The sequence below is a fragment of the Chrysemys picta genome, chromosome 17 (assembly GCF_011386835.1).
Source record: "Chrysemys picta bellii isolate R12L10 chromosome 17, ASM1138683v2, whole genome shotgun sequence".
Classification (NCBI taxonomy): Eukaryota; Metazoa; Chordata; order Testudines; family Emydidae; genus Chrysemys; species Chrysemys picta.
Window position 1 is genome coordinate 10997261 of NC_088807.1, and position 23528 is coordinate 11020788.

General features: G+C 45.5%; 1 protein-coding gene across 1 annotated transcript in view; it reads right to left on the reverse strand.

The window, feature by feature from the left end:
- Positions 1–780: 780 nt before the first annotated feature.
- LOC101937062 (coiled-coil domain-containing protein 18-like) overlaps positions 781–23528 on the reverse strand; it is a 121327-nt gene continuing 98579 nt past the window's right edge. Inside the window, exons 22-26 of the mRNA XM_065571440.1 lie at positions 23166–23519; positions 4880–4903; positions 4004–4030; positions 3549–3575; positions 781–1548 (exon numbers count right to left, since the gene is read on the reverse strand). Of these exons, the coding sequence (XP_065427512.1) occupies positions 1022–1548; positions 3549–3575; positions 4004–4030; positions 4880–4903; positions 23166–23519 (959 nt within the window). The 3' untranslated portion in view covers positions 781–1021. The remainder of the gene's footprint in view (positions 1549–3548; positions 3576–4003; positions 4031–4879; positions 4904–23165; positions 23520–23528) is intronic.

Below are 23528 nucleotides of genomic sequence, written 5' to 3' on the forward strand. Positions count from 1 at the left end.
ACTCTCCTTAAAATAACTTTAAGTATAATTAAGATATGACTGCAATCAATACACAGTAAAATAAATAAATAAATAAAAACATTATATTTCTCTCTTTATGATATTTTTATTGTTGAGAGGATTTTAAAGATACACCACGATAACATGAGTAGTGATACCCTGAAATGTGAACCTAAAATTATGATTTTTAAGGTAAACGACCTTTTAGGGTTAAAGTCTAAGCTTTCACTCAGATTTTGATGTTAAAGCACCTGTTCAAATTTAGTCTGTTACATCACCAATTAATAAAGTGAAACATCTGCTTGCAAAATATCGAAACTTAAAAAAAAAATATTGAGGAATTTTCATTTCTGTGTATGGCTAAATCATTCTGAGTGATTTTTTTCAAGCTGGAAATTAACTTAAAATCTAAGAAATTGTCATTAGTTATAATTGTGGCCTTGTTAAATATAAAACGTTCCATTATCCTGAATTATTAGGAAGATTCCATGTGACCATATAAGTATTACTATAATTTAACCACTGAAATCTTGGAGGCAGCTCATTGTTGGCATTTAAACTGTGTTTCAAACATCAGCTTTAGCTTTTGGTTTGTTTTTCTCCCCTTTGTACCAGCCTGGAATACAAGATTAGACCTAACTGAGACAAAGTTCAAGTAGTTTTGGCTGATAGGTAAATGGACTGCCATTACCTCAGCTTGTATATAGAGGAGTTACTTGATATTGTTTTTATTTAGTTACGCTGATAATTGAATTGATATGACAATTTTATATTTACATTTACTTATTTTATTTTTTTGTTTTATTTATATTTTTTATTATTATTTTGTCTTCCCTTTTCTCCATTACTTAGTTTTGATAATAAATTATGTACAACTGGAAAACGGAGTAGTTCAAATATTTCCTTCCCAGACATCAAGGTCCTGGGGGACAAAGAATAAAGTTATCAATGAGATTTCCTAGTGGTGGTTACCTAGTGGTTCATGGACTTTATCTGTAGTTCTCACAACATTTTAAAATGATTAGTCTTCTTTTATAGAACAAATTCTCATTATTGTTTCTTTGTGGGAATTTTTAAAGAATGGATAAACAGCACCTGAGAATGAACAATCATTAAATGTGAACAACACAGACATGTCAGTTACATTGAAAAAAGTCACCTGCCCATCTTGGTAATTAAGGTAAACTCCAATTTTCTTGACCTTTTTCTGTACCAGGACCCGGGTCCATGGGTCTGTTTTTGCCCAACAATCTTTCCCACTCACACCCAGAGCCCAGAATCCCTCTTTAGGGGACAAGGAAAGTTTTCCTTTTCTCTTTATGGATTTTCTGGCCACTCCCAGGTCCCAGTCAGTGCTGCTCCCAACATCCACCTCCCAGTACTGCTTTCCAGAGGAGAATCCTTCAGAGCCCAACACACAGACAGTCGAATCGAACCTCTCTGGCTTTTGATGAACTTTCTGAGGTTGGGCTTCATGTTTCAAATTCTTCTTATCCCCAGAAATGGAGAGGTTGGGGTGGGCTGTGCCTGCATCAAGAATGATGTCACCTGCAAAGAGAGATTTTTAATTCTGAGAACCACTGGTATAATGACAGCTTGAGCTGGGAGAAGGGGAAGCATTGGGCCTAATTCTGCAATTTCAATAGCAGTTTTCCCTAAGTTAGTCTTGCATGACTTAGCCCTTTCATCTTGTACATTGACTGTAGAGGTGAAACATTTCAGAAATGTGTTTGAAGTTTATGTAGAGTATTTGGCTCAGTATTTAGTTCATAGCTCAGAACTAGGATGAAAAGTTCATTTCAAAACACAGGCACTGATTATTGAAATGAACTCAAAGGATAAGTTGTTGAAAACTCTCTCAAAAATGTAGTATTGTTACTTCTTTACAACTGTCATGATCCCTGTGTTACTAGTGCCTAGAGGCCTGAAAACATATTGTGCTGAGTGCTGCAGAAGAAGAGGTGGCCACAGTCCTTGATTAAAGCACTTACAAGCTGAGCAGACAAGGAAGTCATGAAATGAAATGGACAGATAACCTTAAAGAAAGGGTGAGACCTTCAGTTCTTGTGGCATGTAGTCCTCCCCTCATCAGTTAAAGTCTTCACTGAAGGATCACACCCTTACTGACTAACTGTGCCCTTTCCTGCCCCAATAACCCAACAATATTTTAATTGTTTAACTCTCCCCATTATAGCTGGTTATCCTCACTGTCCCCTGCATTTCATGCCCAAGGTCATTTTAATCCTAAACAGCTCCCATTCCCAATCCCACTGCCCATCACACTTTCACTAGTCATTTCAGTTTGCACTTCTGCTCGTGTTGCCTGGTTCTAAATCATCCTGAGCCTCTCAAGCCCTGTCCCCAGTCCCCATCCCAGTGCTGTTCCAGGTGTGGCTGCATCTCTCAGGAGAGTGGGGACTGGTCGGGTCCTCCCAGTGAAGGAGGCTGAAGGGCTGCGCTTACGTGTACTTAAGGAGCATGGAGATCACAGAGTGCCTCGGACTGGATGTTTAGAGTGCAAGGGGGCTCAGCAGATCTGGGCAGCCTGTTACCCTTGACCTGGTGCTGCTCCAATTTACTGTTTTCATATCTCTGTTAATACCGCTGTGTCCCTGATCATGCCCACAGTCACCATCACCTCTAGCATGAGTTTAATCAGAGCCACCATCACCACGATTGGCACCATCAGAATTGTGAGCATCAGTCACCATCATCACCATAGCAGCATCTTACCACTGCTGTCACCTTCTCTTCAACTCCTACTGACAACATTCCCACCATTATCCCTTCCACCATCACCACCACCAAATCGCCAGCATTGTTGCAACCACCATTCCTGCCACCACATCTTCTGTACCTTCATTGTTGCCCAAACCCTGAGGTCTTTCCTCAGTCAAAAATTACAGAAGACCTGATCCTGATCTCACTGACTCCAGAGTAACTCCACAGAATTCACTGGAATTACACCAGTGTGAAGCTGCTGAGAGATCAGAATCAGGCCCTAAAATAAACGGGAGATTTTCTGAAGTGAGGGACAAATCAAGTGATCGCCTCAGGATTTGGCTCTAAGATGACAAGTTTGTGACCCAGATGCTGAGCTGCAGGTGAGGCTTCACCTGTGTATCTGACCTCCCCCAATCCTTGGGATATGTGTTATTGTTAGAACAGTCTGTAGGCTAGTCGAAACTACAGCAGCTGTCCAGGATCCAAGTGGCTACCCTGCAGCTGGGGATAACTAGGACATAGGAGGGACCCATATCCCATTTTTTCAACTGTACCAGCCACAGGCTGTACCTGAAACTGGGAGGGAGGTGGTAAAGAATTGGTGTGGATTACCATGTACTGGGGGAATCTTGCAGGGACTGAGCTGGCTTTAGGGCTGCTTTGAGCCATTGACGCAATTCAAAGAAGCCTGATTGTCCTAGAGGATATGGACCCATGTTCGTAGTGTATTTACAGTATTAATAATTTCATTCCTTATTTTGTTCAGGATCTCACACTGCACTTGTCAGTGCAGTAACTGGGTACCACTTTGTGTATTCTTTTACCTGCATTGTTGCGAGCCCTTCTCCAATCTGAAATTAAAATAAGAAACAAACTTTGATTGAGATGATGCACCTACTGCTGATTTTTCTTCTTCTGGCCGAAGGACTCTTTCAGTCTGAGGGTAAGTGAAGATGTCAGACAACACATAGGACAATTTACTTGTGCAACATGCAAATTGCAGAAATTAAAATGCACAAAAATGGCACTTCAATGTTCACACACACATGACATAACCAATATGCATGTACTTTATGAGCACAGGAATTGCCAGACTGGATCAGAACTGGGGTCTATCTAGTCTACTATCCTGTCCCCAATAGTGGCTAGTGCCACCTGCTTCAAAGAAAGGTACATTTTCCATCCTTCCCTGTACAGAACACTGCTATATTGACTATGATCTAGTACATGATTACTAGAGAATGGTTTCTTTCATTAACTGCAAATGCATTTTTCTTACCTATTTCAGTTCTTAGTTTTTTCAGTTCTGAAAAGAAGACAGTAAAAAGATCAGAAAAAAATCAGTTTATACATGAGCTTTCTGGTTCCAGTAAGGCCTTGTTTACACAGAGGGAAAATCGCAACATAACTATATCCCACATGTGGTCTCTCTATTCCAAAATAAAAGTGATTTCATTCTAGAATAATTACTGCACTTCCACAGTAGAGTAATTATTCTGCAATAAAGTCACTTTTGTTTCAGAATAATGTCCACAGAGGGAGTTATTGTGGAATAGCTATAGTTGAATAGTTATTCTGCTATAGCTAAGTAGGACAATACCCAACATAGAAAAGCCCTCAGAGCCATTGTTTTATCTCTTTTAAATGGAACAAGGCATTGAGGCCAAAGAAACTGTAGGATCTTAGACCACAAAGAGAACCTTCTCCCACAATGGAGACTCCCAACACAAACTGGATTTTCCCCAGAGGCTTTAATGATACTACAAGTTGGATGCTGTCCTTTAGCACACCATGTGAGCAACATGATTGGTAATTCCAACAAAACTACCGAACTAATACAAGTGTGTTTGTGTGTGTGTGTGCGCGCGCACACGCATACACTGATCACTTTTTCAACAATTACTACTAAAGCAGTATACTCACATTTGAAAACTGGCAACACAGACAAAATTTCTGTCTTTTAGGATTGACATTGTATAAAAAACACCACCACCACAGAACAATGCACATTTAAAGTTTCTTCTTCCCCTAAAGTGGCAGCTCTCTGCATTTGGGGCATAAAATATTCATGTGATGTCTCATCTGTTTTCTGTCCATTTGGCAAAGTGAGACTTGACCCTGATTGACACTTTGGTAGAAATATAGGAAACCTTACCTGATTCAAAATGCTTTTCAGTGTCTAAATGTAGGGAAGAAAACAGATAACATTTCTCAGTGATTAAATGCATGTTTCTTCCTTTTTCTGTACTACATCCTCACAGAAACACATGCACATATGCATGCATCCCAATCATGATCCCATGAAAGTTGGTAAACTCCTGTCGACTTTAATGGTAGCAGGATTGGGTCTGTCTGTGGATTCAAATAACCACAGGAATATTAGTCTTCAACACACAGTATACACCCCGCTTCTCTGATGTTATCTTGTTGCAATAAGAATCTTAAAAATAAATCTAACAAAATACAAACACACAAATATCACAGTTTCCTTGGGGAAGGGTGTATGTTATTGTGGCATAGGTGCTGGAGACAGTGGGGTACAAGAGATAATTGCCCCTCCTCCCTTTTTTAAGCAGGGCAGCCATACCCACCCCCCTTTTTGAGAACATCAGTGCTTGGTTGTGGCTCAGCCGGGATGCCGAAGCCAGGGTTGGGCAGTAGAGCATGGAAGAGGAGCCTCCCCCAGCACCCCTCCCCCACACAGAGATATTTGGTTGCTTGATCCTCACACTTTTCCAGGCTTTCTGGCACCACTATATTATGGTGACTTAGAAATGGAAACGTGCTCGAAATCACAATATAAATGCCTAGGGAAGGTAGAGTAGACATACTTTTTAGCATCTTTTTTAACAGTTGCAGATACCCACTAAGCACAGTCTTGTAATCATGTCATTGGGAGTACTGAGTGTGCAATGACTCAGTAAGACCATGTTTAGATTAGGAAATGTATGTGAAGTTTTCAAAAGGTTAGTTCATACCTTTCAGTTAACAGGTTTTAAAGCATGCATTTGCACCTAGCAGACAGGGTTTAACACCTTTAAAGATGTGTTAGCATTGACCACAGCCTACTAATACATATTAAAACACAACCTGTGGTAGACATGCCCTAACAGGCAGATTAGAAATGTGATGCCTGAGGGATGGAGTTAGTGAGGTTGTTTACACAGACCTTAAAGTGAAACTTAGCACCATTTTGAGCAATTCTCCTGGTTTCTACCATATTCCCCATGGCAGAAAGTGGGAATCTCAAACCAACATTCGCTTTCCAAAAGGAAGAAACACAGTGAGTGTAACTGCTGTAGCTATTGTATAGGACCAGGAGTTATGGGTTCTATTCTCACCTCTGTAACAGGTTCTTGTGTCACCCTAGGCCAGTGTCTGAATATCAGTTTTCCTATCTCTAAAATGAAAAAAAAAATAATACTCCGTCTCACAGGGACACTAGGAAGCTTCATTTATTACATATTTAGAAAGTGTTTGGAGCTCCTCATGTTGTGGCTGATTTTGATGGGATGAAATATCTTACTGGGAGGAGGGAAAAGAACTTATCTTTACCCAGCACTTAAATGGAAGGCTTTTTAGATGATGCTTGTTAGGAAGCAGGTGTGAAGTTTTGAGCTTAGCTGGCTTCTGATGGAGAGGAACTGAATTGTTCTCCACAATGAATTGTTCTCCACAGATGCATCATGGAGGTGAATGCCTGGCTGCGAAGATGGTGTCGCCAGGAGGGCTTTGGCTTCCTAGACCACGGGATGCTATTCGAGGAAGGACTGCTAGGCAGAGATGGCGTTCACCTTTCGAGGACGGGAAAGACCCTATTTGGACACAGACTGGCTAACCTAGTGAGGAGGGCTTTAAACTAGGTTCGATGGGGACAGGTGAGCAAAGCCTACAGGTAAGTGGGGAACATGGAGACCTGGGAGATGGGTTGGAAACGAGAGGGAGTGTGGGCTATATTGGCAGAGAGAAAAGAGGTTCAAGACAAAACTGGGAGGAAAGATCAAACCAGTATCTTAGATACCTATATACAAATGCGAAAAGTATGGGTAATAAGAAGGAAGAACTGGAAGTGCTAATAAATAAATACAACTATGACATTGTTGGCATCACTGAAACTTGGTGGGATAATACACATGATTGGAATGTTGGTGTGGATGGGTACAGCTTGCTCAGGAAGGATAGACCGGGGAAAAAGGGAGGAGGTGTTGCTTTATATATTAAAAATGTACACACTTGGACCGAGGTAGAGATGGACATAGGAGATGGAAGTGTTGAGAGTCTCTGGGTTAGGCTAAAAGGGTTAAAAAACAAGGGAGATGTCATGCTAGGAGTCTACTACAGGCCACCTAACCAGGTGGATGGATGAGGCTTTTTTTAAGCAACTAACAAAATCATCCAAAGCCGAAGATTTGGTGGTGATGGGGGACTTCAACTATCCGGATATATGTTCAGAAAATAACACGGCAGGGCACAGATTATCCAACAAATTCTTGGACTGCATTGCAGACAACTTTTTATTTCAGAAGGTTGAAAAAGCTACTAGGGGGGAAGCTGTTCTAGACTTGATTTTAACAAATAGGGAGGAACTCGTTGAGAATTTGAAAGTAGAAGGCAGCCTGGGTGAAAATGATCATGAAATCATAGAGTTTGCAATTCTAAGGAAGGGTAGAAGGGAGAACAGCAAAATAGAGACAATGGATTTCAGGAAGGCAGATTTTGGTAAGCTCAGAGAGCTGATAGGTAAGGTCCAATGGGAATCAAGACTGAGGGGGAAAACAACTGAGGAGAGTTGGCAGTTTTTCAAAGGGACACTATTAAGGGCCCAAAAGCAAGCTATTCTGCTGGTTAGGAAAGATAGAAAATGTGGCAAAAGACCATCTTGGCTTAACCACGAGATCTTGCATGATCTAAAAAATAAAAAGGAGTCATATAAAAAGTGGAAACTAGAACAGATTACAAAGGATGAATAAAGGCAAACAACACAGGAATGCAGGGGCAAGATTAGAAAGGCAAAGGCACAAAATGAGCTCCAACTAGCTAAAGGAATAAAGGGAAACAAGAAGACTTTTTATCAATACATTAGAAGCAAGAGGAAGACCAAAGACAGGGTAGGCCCACTGCTTAGTGAAGAGGGAGAAACAGTAATAGGAAACTTGGAAATGGCAGAGATGCTTAATGACTTCTTTGTTTCGGTCTTCACCGAGAAGTCTGAAGGAATGCCTAACATAGTGAATGCTAATGGGAAGGGGGTAGGTTTAGCAGATAAAATAAAAAAAAGAACAAGATAAAAATCACTTAGAAAAGTTAGATGCCTGCAAGTCACCAGGGTCTGATGAAATGCATCCTAGAATACTCAAGGAGCTAATAGAGGAGGTATCTGAGCCTCTAGCTATTATCTTTGAAAATCATGGGAGACGGGAGAGATACAGAAGACTGGAAAAGTGAAAATATAATGCCCATCTATAAAAAGGGAAATAAAAACAACCCAGGAAACTACAGACCAGTTAGTTTAACTTCTGTGCCAGGGAAGATAATGGAGCAAGTAATTAAGGAAATCATCTGCAAACACTTGGAAGGTGGTAAGGTGATAGGGAACAGCCAGCATGGATTTGTAAAGAACAAATCATGTCAAATCAATCTGATAGTTTTCTTTGATAGGATAACGAGTCTTGTGGATAAGGGTGAAGCTGTGGATGTAGTATACCTAGACTTTAGTAAGGCATTTGATATGGTCTCGCATGATATTCTTATTGATAAACTAGGCAAATACAATTTAGATGGGGCTACTATAAGGTGGGTGCATAACTGGCTGGATAACCGTTCTCAGAGAGTTGTTATTAATGGTTCCCAATACTGCTGGAAAGGCATAACGAGTGGGGTACCGCAGGGGTCTGTTTTGGGACCGGCTCTGTTCAATATCTTCGTCAAGGACTTAGATATTGGCATAGAAAGTATGCTTATTAAGTTTGCGGATGATACCAAACTGGGAGGGATTGCAACTGCTTTGGAGGACAGGGTCATAATTCAAAATGATCTGGACAAATTGGAGAAATGGTCTGAGTTAAACAGGATGAAGTTTAACAAAGACAAATGCAAAGTGCTCCACTTAGGAAGAAAAAATCAGTTTCACACATACAGAATGGGAAGAGACTGTCTAGGAAGGAGTATGGAAGAAAGGGATCTAGGAGTTATAGTGGACCACAAGCTAAATATGAGTCAACAGTGTGATGCTGTTGCAAAAAAAGCAAACATGATTCTGGGATGTATTAACAGGTGTGTTGTGAACAAGACACGAGAAGTCATTCTTCCGCTCTACTCTGCTCTGGTTAGGCCTCAGCTGGAGTATTGTGTCCAGTTCTGGGCACCTCATTTCAAAAAAGATGTGGAGAAATTGGAAAGGGTCCAGAGAAGAGCAACAAGAATGATTAAAGGACTTGAGAACATGACCTATGAAGGAAGGCTGAAAGAACTGGGTTTGTTTAGTTTGGAAAAGAGAAGACTGAGAGGGGACATGATAGCAGTTTTCAGGTATTTAAAAGGGTGTCATAAGGAGGAGGGAGAAAACTTGTTCACCTTAGCCTCTAAGGATAGAACAAGAAGCAATGAGTTTAAACTGCAGCGATGGAGGTCTAGGTTGGACATTAGGAAAAAGTTCCTAACCGTCAGGGTGGTTAAACACTGGAATAAATTGCCTAGGGAGGTTGTGGAATCTCCATCTCTGGAGATATTTAAGAGTAGGTTAGATAAATATCTACCAGGGATGGTCTAGACAGTATTTGGTCCTGCCATGCGGGCAGGGGACTGGACTCGATGACCTCTCGAGGTCCCTTCCAGTCCTAGAATCTGTGAATCTATGACTTGGAGAAAACTTTGAAGCTATAGGTTCATAACTCTATTGCACAACTAATTTGTAATCTCTGATGTATTATAAGGGCTTCTCCCTTACCTTCAATCTTTTCCATTCAGCTTATATCAGTAATTTCCCCATAATAGCTGACATCCACTCTCTGTGATGCTCTCCTCTTGGCTTGCCTTAAATACAGTCCAATTCCTCCTTTTGAGACCAATCTTTTCACATAACCAGCATTTCACTCAACTGATTCTTTTGTGTGCCAAATCATTTTGTTTTACAAGCTGTGTATGTGATATTTTATCAAAGTGTTAAAAATATCTTGAAGCATGTTGGAAATGAAGGTTACTCACCTGTAACAAGAGACCATAGAATGGCCTCTAAACATTCACACTCATGCAATGCCCAAGTGGTACAGTCTGGACTGGTTAACATTTCCAGAAGCAGTGCCCATTGGAATGTTTTTGTGTCCTCTGCGCTGATAGCTTTGAATGCTCTTCAGCTGTTAAGAGGACTTTAAGGAAGGGTGGTAGGGGAGTGTGAACATGCAGAGGCCATCCTGAAGAACTTCATAGAATCATAGAATATCAGGGTTGGAAGGGACCTCAGGAGGTCATCTAGTCCAACCCCCTGCTCAAAGCAGGACCAATTCCCAACTAAATCATCCCAGCCAGGGCTTTGTCAAGCCGGGCCTTAAAAACCTCCAAGGAAGGAGACTCCACCACCTCCCTAGGTAAAGCATTCCAGTGCTTCACCACCCTCCTAGTGAAATAGTGTTTCCTAATATCCAACCTAGACCTCCCCGACTGCAACTTGAGACCATTTTTCCTTGTTCTGTCATCTGCCACCATTGAGAACAGCTGAGTTCCATCCTCTTTGGAACCCCCCTTCAGGTAGTTGAAGGCTGATATCAAATCCCCCCTCATTCTTCTCTTCTGGAGTCTAAACAATCCCAGTTCCCTCAGCCTCTCCTTATAAGTCATGCGCTCCAGACCCCTAATCATTTTTGTTGCCCGCCGCTGGACGCTTTCCAATTTTTCCACATCCTTCTTGTAGTGTGGGACCCAAAACTGGACACAGTACTCCAGATGAGGCCTCACCAATGTCGAATAAAGGGGAACGATCACGTCCCTCGATCTGCTGGCAATGCCCCTACTTATACAGCCCAAAATGCCGTTAGCCTTCTTGGCAACAAGAGCACACTGTTTACTCATATCCAGCTTCTCGTCCACTATGACCCCTAGGTCGTTTTCTGCAGAACTGCTACTTAGCCATTCGGTCCCTAGTCTGTAGCTGTGCATGGGATTCTTCCGTCCTAAGTGCAGGAGTCTGCACTTGTCCTTGTTGAACCTCATAAGATTCTTTTGGCACAATCCTCTAATTTGTCTAGGTCCCTCTGTATCCGATCCCTACCCTCTAGTGTATCTACCACGCCTCCTAGTTTAGTGTCATCTGCAAACTTGCTGAGAGTGCAATCCACACCATCCTCCAGATCATTAATAAAGATATTAAACAAAACCGGCCCCAGGACCGACCCTTGGGGCACTCTGCTTGAAACTAGCTGCCAACTAGACATGGAGCCATTGATCACTACCTGTTGAGCGCGACAATCTAGCCAGCTTTCTATCCACCTTACAATTCATTCATCCAGCCCATACTTCTTTAACTTGGCAGCAAGAATACTGTGGGAGACCGTATCAAAAGCTTTGCTAAAGTCAAGGAATAACACATCCACTGCTTTCCCCTCATCCACAGAGCCAGTTATCTCATCATAGAAGGCAATTAGGTTAGTCAGGCACGACTTCCCCTTGGTGAATCCATGCTGACTGTTCCTGATCACTTTCCTCTCCTCTAAGTGTTTCATAATTGATTCCTTGAGGACCTGCTCCATGATTTTTACAGGGACTGAGGTGAGGCTGACTGGCCTGTAGTTCCCTGGATCCTCCTTCTTCCCTTTTTTTAAGATGGGCACTACATTAGCCTTTTTCCAGTCATCCGGGAGCTCCCCCGATCGCCATGAGTTTTCAAAAATAATGGCTAATGGCTCTGCAATCTCATCCGCCAACTCCTTTAGCACCCTCAGATGCAGCACATCCAGCCCCATGGACTTGTGCCCGTCCACTTTTTCTAAATAGTCCCGAAACACTTCTTTCTCCACAGTGGGCTGGTCACCTTCTCCCCATATTGTGCTGCCCAGTGCAGTGGTCTGGGAGCTGACCTTGTTGGTGAAGACAGAGGCAAAAAAATCATTGAGTACATTAGCTTTTTCCACATCCTCGGTCACTAGGTTGCCTCCCTCATTCAGTAAGGGGCCCACACTTTCCTTGACTTTCTTCTTGTTGCTAACATACATGAAGAAACCCTTCTTGTTACTCTTAACTTCTCTTGCTAGCTTCAACTCCAAGTGTGATTTGGCCTTCCTGATTTCACTCCTGCATGCCTGAGCAATATTTTTATACTCCTCCCTGGTCATTTGTCCAATCTTCCATTTCTTGTAAGCTTCTTTTTTGCGTTTAAGATCAGCAAGGATTTCACTGTTTAGCCAAGCTGGTCACCTGCCATATTTACTATTCTTTCTACACTTTGGGATCGTTTGTTCCTGCAACTGCAATAAGGATTCTTTAAAATACAGCCAGCTCTCCTGGACCCCTTTGCCCTTCATGTTATTCTCCCAGGGGATCCTGCCCATCTGTTCCCTGAGGTAGTCAAAGTCTGCTTTTCTGAAGTCCAGGGTCCATATTCTGCTGCTCTCCTTTCTTCCTCTCCAGCTACAGGTTAGTAAATTTCTTTCCTTGTTCCAGTGGTCTCTTCACATTCCCGCTCATAGGAGTTTAGGAAGCAGGATGGAGAGATGAGGCGGACTAGTTCAACAGTGATTGTACTACTGCTTATCCAAATTTGTCATCCATTTTAGATGCCAGGTGTAAGGAGGGATGTTTTATTATATGTGAATTGAACTTAACGTGGCAACTCTGCAGATTGTAATTATCTCTAAGGCAGATCATGGAAGTGGCTTTAGTCCTAGCTGAGTGTGCTCTAAGTCCCTCTGGGGGAGGGAATGAGGTCTTTTTGTAATACTTCTGAATAAAAACCCTAATCCATTTAGATAGACATTCAGATACATTTGTATTTTACACTTAAATGAGTGAAGATCAGACAAAACACAGTCAAGGTGACTCTATATTTTTTAGATCTCTTTAGGTAAAACGCTAAAGACCTAGTTTGCATTTAAGGTGTGTAGTTCAACATCTCTTAGGTGGGAGTGAGGTCTAAAGAAGAATACTGGCAAGTTCAGAGGCTGACTGAGATGATTTTTTTTAACAAAATGAGAAGGAAATTAGTGTGAAGATGAAGAACCACTTCATCCTTGTGAAAATCATACTTGAGATGTCAGCCAGAGGAACTGTAGTTCACGCACTCCCCCAGATGATATAGTGGCTATGACAAAGTCTGTCTTGACTTACAGATAAAACAGGGAAAATTCTTCCATAAATTTGAAAGGGAGTTGCATATAGGGTTGGCTGGAAATGAAGAATTCTGTGAAAAAAATGAGGTTTTCACCTTTGCTTTCATTCTGATAGGAAGTGAGACCTTTCAAATTTTTTTGCATCTAACAAGCCCACTCCAGAATAGCCAATAGCCCTATAGTTATAGTATTCTCCTTGTATGTTGGAGACACACATTTGAGTCCCTGTTCCACCTCATTTTGAGTAGGGACCTGAATGTGGATTTCCCACATTCCCAGTGAGTGCCATAATCACCCAGTTATTGGCTATTCTAGAGTTGGGAAGCTATCATTCTTTCTCTTTCTTCCTCTGGTTTTGAAGAGCAGTTCCATCCTAGCCTTGAGAAACTTTCCCAACAAAAGTTTAGTTGAAAATGAAAATTTTAAATTTTGACATATCAGCATATATTAGATCTGGTAGCATATGTTTTATGTGAATCAGATTAATGGCTCCTAACTGGAGGATACATATAGAATCATAGAATATTTGGGTTGGAAGAGACCTCAGGAGGTCATCTAGTCCAATCCCCTGCTGAAAGCAGGACCAACCCCAACTAAATCATCCCAGCCATTGTCAAGCCAGGCCTTAAAAACCTCTAAGGATGGAGATTCCACCACCTCCCTAGGTAACCCATTCTAGTGCTTTACCACCCTCCTAGTGAAATAGTGTTTCCTAATATCCAACCTAGACCTCCCACACTGAAACTGGAGACCACTGATTCTTGTTCTGTCATCTGCCACCACTGAGGACAGCCCAGCTCCATCTTCTTTGGAGGATGAACTAGCCTCTATGAACTAGCCTCTGTGAACTAGCCCTTCTGAGAACATCTTCATATCGTGGTTGGACATAGTGTTTTGCTTATTTAAAGGATTCTAAGGCCCAGAACACTGGTCCCTACCCTATAAGTATCCCAATTCAGGAATTCTCTGCATTAGGCTGTATTACTAATCGTTGGCACTCCACATCTATAGAACTCCAGATATTCATGGAAACTATCCCCTTAACAAACACGCATATGTATATAATGCTTACATAGGAATATATAATACTGGAAGATTGATAGAGCGTGTTTGTTATGGCAGATATTTCTTATTGGGGAATCAACAGGGAAGAATGATTATGGATGGAAGAAGGACCCATTGAACGATATTATCTAGAAAAATTGTTGGTGCTCTCAGCTGTAAATAATCATGCCTTCATCGATCAATCAGGTAAACTTGGAAGCTATGCATATTAAAAGAAATGGCATCAGAACATATCCTTCTCAGATAATATTCTTGGCAAAGATGGGTGCATTTTTCTATATAAGGACAGAAGATTTGGAACTTAGTTGTGGCCTGAAAGTGTGCATCCCACCCGTTACAGTGAAGAAGAGACACAAAGCCAGCACTTTACCTTACATCAAAAGTGATAATGTAGCTTTCTGTATAATACTCTACTAATCTCTGATGGATAATGCTTGATTAAGCAATTATGGTTGAGCATGTTATTCGGCAATCTAGAATCATCATTAACTTCAGTCAGGCAACATTTGTAGTTACCCCATTCCTGAGTTAAAACATTGAGAGCCTGGCTGGGTAGCTGGCCAGAAGTGTGACTAGCTCAATCAGGGCACAGCTGGTCTGATAGAAGTGCAGGCTGAGGCAGAGCTAGAGCAGTCTCTCTCCACTTTTGGAGGGAGAAGGACCTAGCTGCCTGGGAATAGGGTACCTGAAGCAGAGCAGTGCTGGGAAACATGACCAAACTCTGGCAGAAGAGTCTAAGGCTTTGAATGATGCCCCAAGTACATGCTTGGGCACTTTCTGTGCTTTTGTGAGAAGGTTTTGTGAGGAGGACCCCTGCACTGAGCCCTGGTGGGCAGCACCAGGGCATAGTTGCCCCTCTCACAGGAAGTGGGTCGGAGGGCAGGAAATATAAAGGGTGGTCCAGAAAGCTCAGTAGGGAGGCAACCACTGGAGATACCAGGCATCTCCCATGGCCTCCCAACTTTGGAAATGGCGGAGGGTGCCAACGGAACAGATGACTGGCCTGGGCCACCAGGGCTGTTAGCTGATCCTGGATGCCTTGGACATTACAGCCAGGTTGTCCCCCTTTGAACTCTTGTATAGACACCAGCCCCGCGGGGTACTGGATCTGATGAGAGAGACCTGGGAGCACATACCCCTCAACTTCCATGGGACTTCTCCGATTTGTGCTGCAATTGTGAGACTGGCTTAACCGTGCCGGGACCCGTGCCCGAGAGAATCTTCAGGTGGCCCAAGGGATCCAGGAGTGGTGCTATAACCACGGGGACCGAACGAGAACTTTTGTGCCTGGGGATCGAGTACTTCTACTCCTCTTGTCAGAGCAGTTGAAGCTCCTGGACCAGTGGCAAGGCCCTTACAAAATCATCCCTCAGCCTGGGCCTGTCACATATGAGGTTCACCAGCTTGACTGGAGGAAGAAGAAACAGGTGTACCATGTGAACCTCCTGAAACACTGGCATGCCCTGGAAGGATTGATAATTGCCCCCTACCCTCCCAAACCAGCCCTATGGACCCAAGTGCCTGAGCTGGACAAGACGGAGGAGCCCCAATTGGGTGACATGCTGTCGGCTGATCAGCAGAAACAAGCTCGGTGCCTGTTGGAAACCTTCTGGAAGACCTTAACCACACTCCCTGGCCAGACCACCGTCGTATGGCACATGATCCAAACAAACCCTGGACAGGTGGTCCATGAAAAGACCTGCCTACTCCCGTGGCACATGTGGGAGATTGTGGAGAAGGAGGTCCAAACGATGGTAGCATTGGTAGTCATCGAGCGGTCATGAAGAAAGTAGAACAGCCCCATTGTATTGGTCCCAAAACCCAATGGGAAGCCATCGCTTCTGTATTGACTATTGGAAGGTAAATACAATCTAAAAGTTTGACGCCTATCAGATTCCCCGGATTGTTGAGCTCCTTGACTGTCTCGGAACCGCCAATTATATCACCAAACTTGATCTCACAAAAGGGTATTGGCAGATAGCCCTGCACCCATGTTCCATAGAGAAGATGGCGATCGCTACTTGTCACGGGGTGTGGGGGGACACAAAGCCCTGCACCCGCGGCTTCCTGTGATTCACCATCACTCTCAGCCAGCCAGTAAAGCGGAAGGTTTATTTAGACAACAGGAACACAGTCCAAGACAGGTCTTGCAGGCACAGACAACAGGACGCCCTCAGTTAGGTCCATCTTGGGGTCCCAGGGCACCCCAGCCCCCTTGGGAGATCAGACCCCCGTCTGCCTCCCAGCCCTTCCCCCAGCCAGCTCTGAACTCTCTCTCCAGCCTTTGTTCAGTGTCCTTGGCAAAGGCGTCACCTGGCTTCTAACCCCTTCCTGGGTTCTCATGTTATATGCTCAGGTATTCTACCTCACAGCCAGTCTCCCATTCCCAAATGCGGACCATCCTAGCCACACTCCCCTCTCAGCATTCAAAGACCACATTAAGAACAGTCCCAGTTCATGACATCTCTCCCTTCTTCGAGGCCAAACTGAGTGGGATCACTTCAGCCAGTGACCCGGGGAAGTTCGAACCTACCCAAGTTCCCATGGATGCCCCAACATCCCTCCTATTCCTTGGTGAGAATTAGACTAGGCCCTTCCAGTTTCAAGCCCCCCCTTAGGTTGGGTGTGCTCGATGACACTTGTAGTTCGCATGTGGGAGTGTTTATGCAGCCCGTGCCTTTTTCCCACCCCAATACCCCTGGGGTTCCAACTGGGCTGGGGTCTTCTCCCAGCATTCCAGTCCAGAGGGCTGTGATTCGGGCTCTCTTGGTTCAGAGCCGCACTTTTTACCCTGGCCGCCCTCTGGAAAGGACCCTCTATGCTGGGCAAGGGTCCTAAAGACGTTTTCCCCTTGTCCCAGGCCTTCCTAACTCTCTGACAGGGGTCACAGGATCGGCAGTACTGTCGGACAGTAATAAAGACCCCAGGCCAGTAAAAGTTTTGTAGCAGCCTTTGCTGGGTACACCAGGTTCCCTGGTGCCCTGAGAGGGGAATGTCATGGGCCAGGTACACCAGCTGGCAGTGATACTTCTGGGGTACCACCAGCTGCCTCCTGATTCCCCCTGACTCCATTTTCCCTGGGAGATCCCATTCTCAGTACAGGAACCCCTTCTCCCACAGGAAACTTTTCCAGCCACCTCTCCCCATGGTCTGTACTGCACTGAGGTCAGCCAGGCCCCTTATCTTCTGCAAGGAGGGATCTTTCTGCAATTCAGCCTGGAACTCAGCAGCTGGAACAGGGATGGCCGCCTGCTCTCTCTCGCCATCTGGGTCTGAAGCCGCAGCCTCCCTGAGCCGTGTCCCTCGGTGTTCCCTCCCCACCAGGTTAGGGTCCTGCGCCTCGAGCAAGGCACCCTCCCCAAGGTCAGGGCGCAGTGCCCCTCGCCGGCTCTGACTACGGGTCATGACCAGGGCACCCTGGGGGTTGTTTGGCCAGTCCTACAGGTTCTCCCCCATCAACACCTCAGTGGTCAAATACGGGTGTACCCCCACGTCCTTGGGGCCCTCATTGGCCCCCCACTTCAGGTGTACCCTCGCCATGGGCACTTTAACTGGGGTCCCACCCACCCCCGTCAGGGTCAGGTAGGTGTTGGGCACCACCCGATCTGGGGCCACCACCTTGGGCCGGGACAGTGTCACCTCTGCACCCGTATCCCAGTATCCATTGACCTTCCTCCCATCCACCTCCAGGGGAAAAAGGTACTCGCTCCGCAGGGACCGCCCCGCACCTACCCTGTAAACCAAAAACCCTGAGTCTGGAGCATCCAGCCCCCCAGAGGAGCTGGCCTAGAGCTCTCCTCCCTCCTTAGTAGGTGGTACGCTGCCAGCCCCCCTTCCCTGGGAATGCTGCCTCTCGCCTGGCTGGGTCTCTACCCAGTCAATCCTCTATGGGTTGGGTCCGCTCAGTCTGTCCCTGAGCCTGAGGCACTGGGCCCTGATGTGGCCTCTTTGGCCACAGTGATAGCAGCCCATGTCTTGTGGGTCCCCTCGAGCGGGGGGACCTGACATTGGATGTTCCCCTTTGGTGGGGGTTCTCCGTATTTCCCCTCTGGGAGGTCCCATGGTGACTCTCTCTCTCTGTTGTGGTGGGACTGTTCCTTTGGGATTCCTCCCTGTTATCCCCTGCCCGACTGTTCACAAACTCGTCATCCAGCTGGCCTGCGTGCTGCGGGTTCTCTGGTTTTTGGTCCATCAACCATCGCCTCAGGTCAGATGGGCACTGCTCATACACATGCTCCAGTACGAATAGGTCAAGCAGGTCTTCTTTCGTTTGGGTCCCAGCTATCCACTTACAGGCATACCCCTGTGCCCAGTTGGCCAGTTGTAGGTATGTGACCTCACGGGTTTTACGCTGACTCTGGAACCTTTTCCGGTACATCTCAGGAGTCAGCCCCAACTTGCGGAGCACGGCCCTTTTGAACCATTTGTAGTCCCCTGTCTCTGCCCCTTTCAGTCGGCTGTACACCTCCCTGGCTGTGGAGTCCAGTGAGGGGATGAGAAACTGGAGCCTGTCTGCAGGGTCAACCTGGTGCAGCTCGCAGATATTCTCAAAGGCCATCAGGAATGTATCCATGTCCTCCCGCTCCTTATGCTGGGCCAGGAAGCACTTATCACAGCTCTTTGCAATCTTGGGTCCCCCCTCACTCACTGCAGCAGGGGTCCAACTGCTCCTCAGCCGGGCCAGTTCCAGCTCATGCTGATGCTGTTTCTCCTTCTCCTCCCGCTACTTTTCCCGTTCTTCCTGCTCATGCTGACATTGGTTCTCCTTCTCTTCCCTCTCATGGTGACGCTGTTTCTCGTCATGCTGACGTTGTTTCTCCTCTTCCTGCTCCTGCTTCAGTTCTTGTTTCCTTAACTCAAGTTCTTACCGTCTCATCTCCCATTCACATCCCAGCCGCCTCCGCTCCAGGGACGGGGAGCTCCGCCGGGATGATCCCCTGCTGGCCGCCAGGGTCAGGGTGCCCTAGATATTAACTGGGCTTCCCCCAACCCCTACCCTAGGCAAAGGTAGGCAGGGTCTCGGGATGTCCTCGGCAGCAGTCTGACCCCTCCCAGCCAGGTCAGGCCCCGGGGCCCACGTTGCATCCATCGGGCAACTTCCCTCAGGGACAGAGCTCGGTTCATCCAAGCGATGCCTCTCCTCCAGCTGGGCAATTAGTTGTTCTTTGGTGGACTTCCCAATGCCCAGCCCCTGCTGCCTGCACAGCTCCACCCGATTGCTTTTAAAGCGTTTAGCATACATCCTCCTGCTGGCCAGTCGCCGGCCTATGCTCTCCGCTTTCCACCATTCCAGGGAGACTCCTAGTGTGCCAGCCCTTCTTCAGGTCACCACCTCTCTGCCAGGGTCGAGCTGCAGACTCCTCCGCCCCGGGACCACTCGCTGCGATCCCTCGGAGGACCCTGTTACTGCAAAAGTCCTTCTCTCTGGTCACACACTCCCAGGGGCTTATCGCCCCCTGAACCGACTCTCTCTGACTCTTCAGCCCACCTGGTTCCCGTCGATCCCCCTTCATTTTACTGCTCCCCAGTCACTTCCTGCAGGAAGCACCGTCCACAGGGAGTAGTAGATCCTACCACTCCCACCAGTTGTCACGGAGTGTGGGGGGACATAAGGTACTGCACCCCCGGCTTCCTGTGATTCACCATGACTCTCAGCCAGCCAGTAAAGCGGAAGGTTTATTTAGATGACAGGAACACAGTCCAAGACAGGTCTTGCAGGCACAGACTACAGGACGCCCTCAGTTAGGTCCATCTTGGGGTCCCAGGGCACCCCAGGCCCCTTGGGAAGTCAGAGCCCCGTCTGCCTCCCAGCCATTCCCCCAGCCAGCTCTGAACTCTCTCTCCAGCCTTTGTTCAGTGTCCCGGGCAAAGGTGTCACCTGGCCTCTAACCCCTTCCTGAGTTCTCATGTTACATGCTCAGGTATTCTCCCTCATGGCCAGTCTCCCATCCCCCAATGCAGACCATCCTAGCCACACTCCCCTCTCAGCATTCAAAGACCACATTAAGAACAGTTCCAGTTCATCACAATACTCCAACAAGAATGTATCAATTTGTCCGGATGCCCTTTGGCTTCCATGGGACTCGGGCTAACTTTAATCGCATGATGGACAACCTCCTGACTGTTTGTTTGCCGCATAGGCCTGAGCCCTAGACTTTTTGCTGCCCCGCCCTGATCCCGGGGCCTGGAATAATTGACCCTTTGCCTCTCAACCTACACACAGGACTGAGATTTAGACTCATTGTTTCCCCGCCCTGATCCAGGGCCTGGAACAATTGACAGTTTGTTTACCATCCAGACTAAGCACAGGCCTGGGCCCCAGCTGCGAGCAGACTCCTCTTCATTCCTCACGGCGGCCAGCATACGGTTGACATAGTGAGGTGGTGCAGCCTGCCGAGGACCAGCAGTGTGAGGGCCCCCGCACTGAATCAGTACAGAAGGGGATTAGACAATCTTCATTTCTCCTGTGGCAAGTATTGAACAAATACATTAATCTTTTCCCTCAGGTGGAAATGATAATGAGCCATTACTGCCTGATAATCAGTGAAGAAGCAGCAGCAGGAGCAGAAAAACACCTTTCCCCTTGGTGAATAAATCTTCCTTCCATCTCTATGCATCAGGGAAGAGTGAGTCTGGCCAGATCTAAACTTGTTCCTTGTTACTAGCTGCAGCCATGAGTATCACATTTGTTATAGCATGGGAATAAAAATACAAAAAATCCTTCCTGTGGCACCTGATAAAGTTTGTTTGCTTTCTTGGAGACAGGGAGATAGGAAGCAGGAGATGATCAAAAAGCCTTTGCAGACTGCAAAATTCCTTCCAAAATGGGAAGAAATCCCCTAATCCTGGATATAGCACCCAATGTGTCAAATACAAAATATACATGTGTGCAGGATAGGGAATTCTAAATGGCCAACGAAAATATATCCAATGTGGTTATAAAATGATCTTCAAGGTCATGGAACTGTAAGGAATCCTCAGAAAAGAAGGAAAATGAAGCCACACCCATTTTCTCATCAAGTGACAAGTCTGGATCAAAATCTATGTTCAGACTCATCTGAGCTGGCAAACAGCATGCTGTGCAGAGTTTTGAGCTTATTTTCGATTTCCTGGGAAACTTTTTGATCAGTGGCGGACAACTGATTAGTCAGCTGTTTAATCTGTGTTTCCAGACCCAAGATGGGATTTTGTAGCCGGGCTTCTAACTGTGTTTGGACACTTCCTAACTTCTCATCCAATAGAATCTCAGTTGCCCCCAGGCTGTTTTTGATCTCCGCTTTCAACTGCTCTCCCATCTTCTTTTCCCATAATATCTCAGTTGCCCCCAGACTGTTTTTGATCTCCGCTTTCAAATGCTCTCCCATCTTCTTTACTAATAAATAGGAAGAGTCCAGCGGAGGGTAACAAAAATGAGTAGGGGGCTGGAGCACATGACTTATGAGGAGAGGCTGAGGGGACTGGGATTCTTTAGTCTGCAGAAGAGAAGAATGAGGGGGGAATACATAGCTGCTTTCAACTACCTGAAAGGCGCTTCCAAGTAGGATGGATCTAGACTGTTCTCAGTGGTAGCAGATGACAAAAAAAGGAGTCATGGTCTCAAGTTGAAGTGGGGGAGGTTTTGGTTGGATCTTAAGAAAACCTTTTTCACTAGGAGGGTGGTGAAGCACTGGAATGGGTTACCTAGGGAAGTGGTGGAATTTCCTCCCTTAGAGGTTTTTAAGGCCAGGCTTGACAAAGCTCAGGCTGGGGTGATTTAGTTGGGGATTGGTCCTGCTTTGAGCAGGGGGTTGGACTAGATGGCCCCCTGAGGTCCCTTCCAACCCTGCTATTCTATGATTCTTTGACTCTATGAAACTGTAATGCATCCTCAGAAGAGAAGGAGGCTGAAGCCACACCCACTTGCTCATCAAGTGACAAGATTGGACTGACATCTGTATCCAGTTGCTCCTGTTCCAAAGCAGGAGCCGGTTCTTCATCCTCTTGCTCAACGAGGGGATCCTGTACCACAGTCAGATCAGGAGGAGACCCATCTGAGGACTTCTTACCCCTGGATCCACATCAGAGTAAACTTAGCCCCTCCGTCTCTAAGACGGATAATCAAAAAACTGTTGTGGTTGGATCTCGTAGGGCCCCAAAAGTCAACGGCTGCCACTCTTTCCACTAGGTGGCATCCAGGATCATAAGCGGTGAGGGCATTGGTTGGCATAACCCAAGATGAACCAGGTCTCCCCAAACTTCCTCTATCCTCCTCTGCAGGCGGACCTGGCCTTCGACCACTTAGAGACACGAAGGGGACGTTTGGAGATGGCGCACGTGCGCTCCAGCAGGCACCTCTTGGAGAAACTTCTACCATAAAGCTCCACAAGGCAGCAGAGGAGAATTTTTGTGTTAGTACGTATTATCCCTTTTAGTCCTTTTCTTTCTGTATATTTCATTCATTTATATAATTTAACTATTCTTTAGAATCTTTATGATATTATCAAAGAGTATGGTGGATTCTAAGGCCCAGAACACTGGTCCTTAGCTCATAACTAACACCATTCCGGAATTCTATGCAGTACGCTGTATCTGCTAGTCCTTGGCTATAAATCTCCAGATATTCATGGAAACCACCCACTAAACAAACACGAATATACAGAATGCTTTTCTTGAAAAAGCGTTGCTGCTCCCAGCTGTAAACAATCATGCCTTCATCGATCAGTCAGGTAACCTGAGAACTGCAAGGGAATGACATACCACTAAGCACGCGTACCTCTGCATTAACATAGTTTTTGTGCCATTGAGTAATACACAAGGGAGGAAGGGACACTCAGGTTCTTTTTATACTTCAAAACCTGTTAAAACTGGCTAGAAGCCTCTTTTGTTATTCTTTCCCTAATTAAAGTGGCTCCAGTAAGACTCCCGGAAGGTGTTCTTCTCAACGACAGAGAGGGCTTGTGTATGACTGATGCAAGTACAGCCTGATCTGACCCGTCCATGCTACTCTGGGGTAAAAAACGATATTTTATATAAATATTTCTATGTATGTATGTATGTATTTTAAAAATTGTCTTCTCTTACCTGATTTCTCTAGCTGTTCTAATTTCTCTTCCAAATGACCGATTTCCACAGTGGGCTGTGACATTGAAAGTTTCTTCTCTAGGAGATCTTTCCATTGCTTCAACTCATCTGTGCTGGCAAACAGCATGCTGTGCAGAGTTTGGAGCTTATTTTCGATTTCCTGGGAAACTTTTTGATCAGTAGCGGACAACTGATTAGTCAGCTGTTTAATCTGTGTTTCCAGACCCGAGAGGGGATTTTGTAGCCGGGTCTCTAACTGTGTTTGCACACTTCTTAACTTCTCATCCAATAGCATCTCAGTTGCCCCCAGACTGTTTTTGATCTCCGCTTTCAACTGCTCTCCCATCTTCTTTTCTAATAAAC